Here is an 8,819-nt window from a genome sequence, read left to right as displayed (position 1 = left end):
ACTGCGTTTTTTATACGATAAGTTGTAAAAAACATGTCAGTCTGAAAAGCTTCTGTAATGTTGATATTCTGTTGTGTTCAACAATTTCTGACACACTCATACTTTTCCTGTTTCTTTCTGTTACTGTAGCATCAGTATGATACAATGATATCAGAGATTTCCTTTACTTTTACATCTTGTTTAAAGGCCAATTTTACAAAGGGAAGGTACAGATATTCCAAACCTTTCCGTCACACAGACTCGCTGTTAATTAGACTTGGTGATGTTAAGTTCTGTTTTTGGTTTTGTTTTTTTTTGGGGGGGGGGGGGGGGGTTTGTTTGTTTCTTTTTTTTTTTGTTTCTTTTTTTTTGACAGTCGATCTTACTGTTGACAACCATTCTGATTACCTTGACAAACAATATCTGAAATAGGAGCTAATCCAAGAAAGAAAGAAAGTCAAGTAAAGGGATAAATTGTTTATAGTTCATATCCTTCTTCTTTTGTAGAACCCACTCACGTTTCTGAACTGGAGAAAGAATTTTTCTCAATTTCTCTTATCATAGTTGTTGTATTCATTTCTCTGGCCATTTTAACACGTTTTAAATCTAAGTAATATCTTTCTTCGACACTGTTTATAAAATACAAATGATCCCCATCAGGATTAATTTTGAGTTTTCGAATTTCGAAAAGTATGGAATCTGTGAGTCTTTCAGGTCTACCATATTTCAGTTCAAGTCTTTTCCACATTTCTTCATAATCATTATCTACACCCGGCACTGTTTTAAGAGCTTCACAAGTAAGACGTTTCTTTAATGCAAACGAGTAGGGTCTGTTCCATATGTTGGATGCAATACTGCTTTCATAATCTCTCTTGAAACTTGAGAATTCTTTAATCTCACCACTTATAATTATAGCATCTTATTTTTTCACTTTAACACTTTCCTTTTGTTTGTCGTTTTTCTTTTTCATTCTGCTGTTTAGTTTTACACTGTTTATAAACATGTGCACGACATTTATAAAGTTCGTCATACATTGAGTCCATATCTCTATCGGTATTATGAATGAGAACTTGCTCAGTTTCAGGATTTAACAATTCTATATATTCTGCATGTCCACTCTCTAGTTCTTTATAAGAATCCTCCATATCATATGTAAAATTCCGAATAAGTTCACTACAACTATACTTTACATTATTGAATTAATTTGCAAGTAAATTCCACGAACAACTCAATTTCTTTTATTTCGGAAATCTAAAATTGTAGTGAACTAAGCATTCATTGTGTCAGAAATGCACGGGGTAATCCCTATCAAAAAATATTCCTTGAACGGATAGAAAATGATCGTGGATATTAAATGTCTTAGTGGGGATTTCTTTATGTTGATGTAATTAAACAAAGTGAAAAAAGTATTCAGTAATAATTTTACAATGCACAGTCCTGATGCTTTTCTTTAAAGTGTGCCCCAAGCATACCTTGAGTATAGTCATTTCATGCATATCTTTTACAATTTCATGCTATTCTATGGTATGCGATTTTAATGATAAGCTATGAGATTTCAATGCAATGCTATGAGATTTGTATGCTATGCTTTGCAAAATTGGACTGAAGGGCCAAATGATATGATATGGTATGCTATGGTTTGGTATGTTATGATATTCGAACAAAAATGCCTCCATACACAGAGGAGTTCCACATATTTCGAAGTAAAATGACAAGAAGCCAAAGTTTACTACTAATCTGCAATGTAAACATTTATTCTTTTAAATAAAAACATTTAAAACCGAGTTAAAATCATGTTGTATGCTATAATATGGTATGCTATGACAAATGAGATTCTAGGAAATTGTATGCTATGTTATGAGATTCCAATGCTATGGTATAAGATTCCAATGCTATGCTATGAGATTTTCATGCTTTGCTATGCTATGGTGTGTAAGGGTTGTTAGAAAAGATCGCGGACAAAGTGATTTACGACAAAATTACTGTGTACTTTGTAGGATGACGTATGTTTTATTAAAAGACAACCTATTGAAAAAAAAGTATGCAAAAAATCATATGATTTTGAAATTGTTTTCAAAAGATACAGCAATGTTTATTTAGCATGAATTCGATTTACGGAGCACCATTTCATATTTTCACGACGTAAGGTGACATCAAACTACTGAAAGACAATTTTAACTTTCACTCTTTTTCAAGGTAAACACCTTTTAGTTTACACACTTTTTATGCCATTAACCCATTTATATAAAACGTGTTCACGCTTTTATTTGTCAAATCTTTGTATAATGTCTGTGATAACGTAGATCATTTGGGTCAGAAAATCTCCTGTCCACTCATTTTCGACTTCAGATAAGGAAATAAAGCGAAATTAATAGGTGCAAGATCAGGGATTTGGGGGGGGGGGGGGGGGGCTGGGTGCAGCAAGAGCTCAATATATCAGTAATTTCATTTTCAAACCTTCAATTCCAATTGTGGTTCCAATTGTAAACCTTTGTTCTATAAAAATAGCGGCATCTAAGAACCTCTTGGTCTCAATCGAAGATTTCTCTTCGTGCACACAAAATTTAATGACCACCCGGTGCTCCAAGATTTCCATTAACGTTAACGTTTTTGACTCATTTTTCTAGCGTTGGCCGTCCACATTTGGTGATAAAACGGTCAGAAATTCTTTAATTTAATTGAAACATTCACCAAATGACCTTCATAACTTATTGTGATCTCATATAAAATATCGTTTATTTTAATGAGCTTAAACTGTACATATTCTAAATAAGGAAAAATGCGTACAAAATATACAATAATTAAAAACTGATATGCTCCGTGAAGCATATCCTATAAAAATATAATCTGTATATCTTTTTAAGGTGCATTTAAAATAAACAAATCTTTACATTTCTTTTAGAAAATACGCCAATACTGAATATGAAAAGTTTCGCTGGTAACTAAAAAACCCTTATCCAATTTTATTTAAGTGTGATAGTTGCAGGATGGGATAAGATACAAAGGTCTTTAATGAATTTGTTAATAAGTTGCAGAATATGTGATGCACGGTAAGATTATATAACAACTGTATATAAATGTTAAATTTTAGAATAAAACCAATGGCAAAGTAACAATTACTAACTCACAAATATATGCATTGATTATGTCAGTCAGCCAGAACATTTAAACATTATTGGATGATTAATACTTATACATCTTGCATACGTACCTTGTATAGAATTTAAACAAAAGAAATTAAAGAAGCTTTTTATGTTGAGCAAAACTGTTACCAAGGCGTGAAATATTAATATCATTAATCGTTTAAACAACCAAGCTGACAACGAAAATTTAATATATCGAAACAGGTCTACAAGCCACCACCTTAGTAAAGTCTTTTATACCAGAATGCAACATGCGGTTTTTTTATATGATATATCGATAAACTCTTTTGAATTGTTACCCTATCTTTGAAATTAAAAATGATATTCAATATCACATCCGCTGAACGATCAATTAGGAAACAGTATTTATATGCCAGTAGATATGCATTTTCAGTAAATCAAAGGAAAACAAGGTAGGGAAATTTCTAAAGTAAATGGCATTGTATAATAAGATTTTTTTATGCATTAAGTATAAAACCTTTCTTTAAATAAATGTAATTCTTTTAATTTTTCTTGTAGATTTCTCAAAATGAAGACCATAGCGCTGGTTTGTGTGGTGATGTGTCTGACCTTCGGCATAGCATCGTCCCATTATTACTATGGTAAGGGCATGATGTCCGTTTTGTCGAAACAGGCTGAAGCACTTTATCAAGGTCTTGCGATGGTTTCTTCAGAAGACGGGGGTATGCTTACTAGTATGTTCTATTTTATTATATACCCATATTAAACATCATTCAAGATGTTTTCCTGTATACATAAGGATTCTCGGGGATTTATATTTTAGCCAATTTTAAATAGAAATAAGATGTACATGATCGTTTCATCAGATTAATGAAAAAAAATAAAAAGTTGTACCCAATTATTCGCAACTTTTGATAAACATTTAATAAAAGATTATATAGACAAATTTTGTAAATCGTATATAACTAGTGATTTTGAACATAAACATAATAATGAATGAAATAATACAAATTATTAGAATTTTTATTTTAAAGATACAGTAAAATAGATTTAAGAGTTCAATTTAAACAAATGATGACCAAAATAAAAGACAAAATACCAATTTCTGATTAGAAATTAAAATATGAAGCCTTCTTACTCTGTTCCAATTTTCAAACTTTGTCAATAGTTAAATAAACTGAGCCAATCTCATCATAAAATTTTCACTTCTGATTCCGATTACAAAACAAAGAAATGCGTCACATATTTTTTTTTTCAAATTTTCCTAAACCCATGAAAAATGGGAATATTGTAAGAACACTAATGAAGACTTTCCAGAAATTTGAGGAAACGAAATGATAAGTACGTTGCTTTACTTTTTTTACGTCCTTAAATTGTAGTTATAGATTCAACAATACACAATTTTTCTTAAAACCGTTTTTTTTTTATTTGTATTAGACCCACGAGATTTCTGAAAAAATGTCATTCTCTTAGGAAACCCGAATTTTTTTTATTAGTATCACTACAGTTAGACTATGATAAAGCAGAGCACAAAACATGAGTTTTACCTTTGCTTGTTTTTATGGTTATGTTTACGAGAAACGTATGCAGCATGTCCACAATTAACTTTATGATATATCTAAAACGAGTACACCACTTCAATCAGTTTGATGGTAACAAGCTCTGCATTCTGTCAAATTTGAAAGAGTCTTAGTATGTTTTTATTTTGACATTTCCTTTTAGAAAATATCGGTTTCAGGACCTCTAAAAAAAATGTATTGAAAACTTTGAAATGTGAAAAATATCATAGGGAAACACATTTAACCACTGTTTTAGTTTACTCTATTGTTTGTATTCTGAATTGTTTTAACTTCCGGGATATTATCTAAACTGCAAAAGTTTGATGATGTCAATCAAACTTAGTATTAAAATAAATCACTTCAGAAAATGCAAAAAAAAACCTTAAGCATACGTATTTCGGTAGGTATCAAATTGCAAAAAGCAAATATTTCAGATATACGCTATGTATCTGATGATCCGTAGATTTTTTATTATTCATTTTATTATTCATTCAGATTTCACTTGACAATTATGTCGAATATGATGATTCAATAGATAATTACATTTTCATAAAAAAAATATGTACAAAACCTGATAAATTTTCTTTTTCTGTGTTATAAAGATTTTTTGTGAGAGCTTTCTTTTTCGGGGAGGGGTTGGGGTGAAAAGCTCAAGCTTCAAAGTTGTTTCTCTATTATAATAGTTCATGTTTAGGTAAATTCAGGAGGGTATATAATAAATGTTGGTCTTTACAATGTTTACTTATTCCGGTGAAAAGGATTAATATCTCATAGATAAGCATGGGTCAAGATAATGCTCTACGTTAAGCCTCTAACTCTTATCCATGCCTGTCAACTGGACGTGATCCTGAACACCAGATAAAATTTATATATATATATATATATATATATATATATATATATATATATATATATATATATATATATATATACACAGAGAGAGAGAGAGGGACAGAGAGAGAGAGATAGAGAGAGAGTTTAACTTATGGTTTCCAACAGCACCTACTTGTTTTATTTTGTTTTGATAAAAAGAAATAGCATGCACAAAAAACATGTCTCACAGTAAAAAAATTGAGCGAAAGAACCAGTGATAGAAACATACACAAAAAACTGTTTCTTCTTTAAACAATGAAGTTTATGTGTTTGATTACAGGTCACCATGATCATGGTTACCATGGCTACAGACATCGCGTAACATTCACAGCGGTTACGTCAAGCTCAGCAAAGTACAGTTCTGGGACCACCATACCATTTACCACTGTCAAAACGAACTACGGAAATGCTTTCAACAATGGCAATTACCGCTTCACTGCCCCTTCTAATGGTGTGTATGTCTTCTCTTGGAGTATTGCTACCCATTCAAGCTATTATGGTCATGCCAAGCTGATGAAAAACGGCTCTACGTATCACCAAGTGCATTGCTCTTCTGGTTATCAACAATGCGGTGCCACCGTCACCATCATTCTGAACAAACACGATCAAGTCTGGCTTGCGTCCGACTCTTCCAGCACGTATGTGCTTGCCACATACTCATCTTTCTCTGGATGGAAATTAAACTAAACAATGTTTTGTCAATGACTGAACATCAATAAAGAGAGATTACAAAATGTTGTACCATTCTCTTTTTCATTTAGTTATCTTTTCTATCTGAATGCACTAAAGAATAGATTTTTTTTCTTGCGATGTTGAATATCTTCGCATATTTCGTGGTAACTGCTTATCCGATAATTCTTTTTTCGGAATATCAATGTTTTTCACCAGTATACCAATAATACATGTAACTGTCGTTTCAACATTTTCAATGCAATTATAATTAACTGAATTAAATAATCAAATTAACCAAGATAATTACCTTTTTTAAGGGGGATGAGTGTAGAGAGGAAACCAATGAACCCCCTTAATATTTTTTTTTTTAGAATTTTAGATCTTCAAAAATAGACTGTAGCTGCGCAGTTCAACAGCAGTTTAAAGTGATAAAAAACGCATTGTCCTGTTCTTGTATGCATAATTTGCATACAAAACAACATTTAGAATCTCATATTTACTGCTTTTATATCTTTTGGCAACAGTTTTGGTCAGTTTCGAGCAGAAACTAGCCAGTTCAAGAAATGTTTACATTTTTTGTCCTCAAATGTACAAGATGGCCGCACATTCCCCTTAAAGCATTAAATGCAAAGGATACAATGATATCTTCTCGATAACTTGATAAATCAAAATATCAAGCAACGATGAAATGAGTGTGACAAAGACAAACTGCTTAACGTATAAATGTACGTCTATTTTAACAAATGATTTTATCTGAATGATAAAAAGGTTTGATGTAGATCCCTGTGAGATTGTAGTAATTACGATATTTCATGTTCGTCCCGAACCGATTTTCCTTTTAGTTCTTTGTTTATGTCACGTGATGGCCAGGGCATAAATACGACTGCGAATAAGCTGTCGGCTGGATAATCAGACAACGAGAGAAGAAGTCTGTGAAATTTAATAAATGGTATTGTGTTGATACAACGCTTGTCCGTTCTTAACAGCGGTCAGTGCTTTTGGCAATAGAGAGGTGTTCCTCTTGATATTGTAAGTTAGGCATTGCTACAGTATTATTGTTAAATAATAACATTGATGTAAACTTTATGAGCTGTCTTTTAATGTGTTTTTTTTTTATATAACCTTTTATTTGTATTATTGTGTTAAACTGTTAAAAAGTACTCAGGTTTAACCGGGGATATTATCAGCTGAAGTGTAAAGAATTTGGTCGTTAATTTAATGCAATTTGTTGTAAAATAATCTTCCCTTTTATTGGTTACTTTCTAGTCATTTTTTTGAAATGACTAAACTTGCAATTAAGCTCCTAGCCAGATCAGAAAGTATTACATAAAATAGTTTTGGCCTGTCATCTGTCGTAGAAAGCTTTCCTTGGAGAGGCTTAGCGTTATGTAATTTTCTTACCCCAAACCTGCATTGAAGGTCATATACGTCCGCAATTAAATATATTATCCAAGGTGTCTCTCTATATTTCCGAGTAGAAATTCGTAAGATACGATTCCATCAAGTCTATATCGACAGCGCTTTTTGTGTATTAATACTGCTCAAGACCGATCTGGTTCATAATGTGTTTCACTTAGCTTCACCACTTATCACGACATCGCTTATAGTCCAGATTAAAAGCCACCTTTGTTATTCGGTCATTCTCAAAACATATGAGCTTGTTCCAGTATCTCACCATTCGGATCCACCGTCGAAATCGATTAGGAAGCCTGCCTACCTCATCAAAATTCTGTGAACTCCCAGAGAGTATCTGATTGCCCTGTTCTGTATATTGTCTATAGCCTAAATCTTACAGTAGCTCCTCACACAAGCTCAATGATCTAGGATAGGGGCAACACACGAGAAAAATAGTTTTTTGTACGACGTAAAACCAAAATATTTTTTATTATTATGTATTTTGGCGATGATTTGTTCGGGTGCACGTCCACCACTTTTAGCTAGTAGTTCTGCGTTGTTATTGAAGCAGCCATTGTAATTAAATGTCACTCACTACGTATTTGAAATGATCCGCAGTCTTTAGGGCATTACTACCGATAAAAAGATTGCAGTTCGGTTTTTTCATGTTGTCTAAAATAAAGTGAACGCATTAGATTTATTCGTAGTCATAACAAGAGGCCCAGGGGCCACATTGCTCACCTGAGCAACAATTGCCTTAATTCTGATCAAATTAGCATTACAGTATCAACATATCTTGACAACTAAGTACAGAAGATCTTGCTTAAAAAAATGAAAATCTGCCAATTATTTCCCTTTTTTTCTGGTAAATACCAAGCCCCTTTTGTTGTTGTACCTGTAAAAAGATTTTTCTCTATTCCTATATACCCCCCCCCCCCCCCATTTCGTGGCACCACTTTTCTCTAGGGAATCATGCTTTCATCAAACTTAAATCTGCATAACCTGTGCTTTCACACTAAGTACTGAGTTTTGGACCGAAAACTTTCCCAGAATATTTTTAAAGATTTTCTCTATATATTCCTATGTAAAAATTCAAACCGCCATCACGGCCCCGCCCTACCACTAGGGACTGTGATTTTGCAAACTTGAATTTACACTACTCGAGGATGCCTCTACACAAGTTTAATCTTTTCTAGCCAATTGCAAATAGTTTTTAAAAAGAAGATTTTTAAAGATT

General features: G+C 32.5%; 1 protein-coding gene across 3 annotated transcripts; it reads left to right on the top strand.

The window, feature by feature from the left end:
- Positions 1–3,602: 3,602 nt before the first annotated feature.
- Positions 3,603–6,259, top strand: LOC128182989 (complement C1q tumor necrosis factor-related protein 3-like). 3 transcript variants are annotated; one of them, XM_052851774.1, is made up of 2 exons: positions 3,603–3,724; positions 5,796–6,259. In XM_052851774.1, the coding sequence occupies exons 1-2, from the start codon at positions 3,652–3,654 to the stop codon at positions 6,200–6,202; spliced, it is 480 nt and encodes a 159-aa protein (XP_052707734.1). In that variant the 5' UTR covers positions 3,603–3,651; the 3' UTR covers positions 6,203–6,259. The 3 variants fall into 3 exon arrangements, with proteins under 3 accessions (XP_052707734.1, XP_052707733.1, XP_052707732.1); XM_052851773.1 differs by having other exon boundaries at positions 3,622–3,805; XM_052851772.1 differs by having other exon boundaries at positions 3,622–3,817.
- The last annotated feature ends 2,560 nt before the right edge of the window (positions 6,260–8,819 follow it).

This window comes from Crassostrea angulata, chromosome 5, assembly GCF_025612915.1.
Source record: "Crassostrea angulata isolate pt1a10 chromosome 5, ASM2561291v2, whole genome shotgun sequence".
In the NCBI taxonomy this organism is placed as follows: Eukaryota; Metazoa; Mollusca; class Bivalvia; order Ostreida; family Ostreidae; genus Magallana; species Magallana angulata.
This window is presented reverse-complemented; position numbering and strand designations above follow the sequence as displayed.

Coding starts and splice junctions, on each gene's coding strand:
- LOC128182989 (XM_052851772.1), top strand. CDS start 3,652: ATGAAGACCATAGCGCTGGTTTGTGTGGTGATGTGTCTGACCTTCGGC. Junction 3,818..5,795: donor AGACGGGGGTATGCTTACTA/GTATGTTCTATT, acceptor GTTTGATTACAG/GTCACCATGATCATGGTTAC.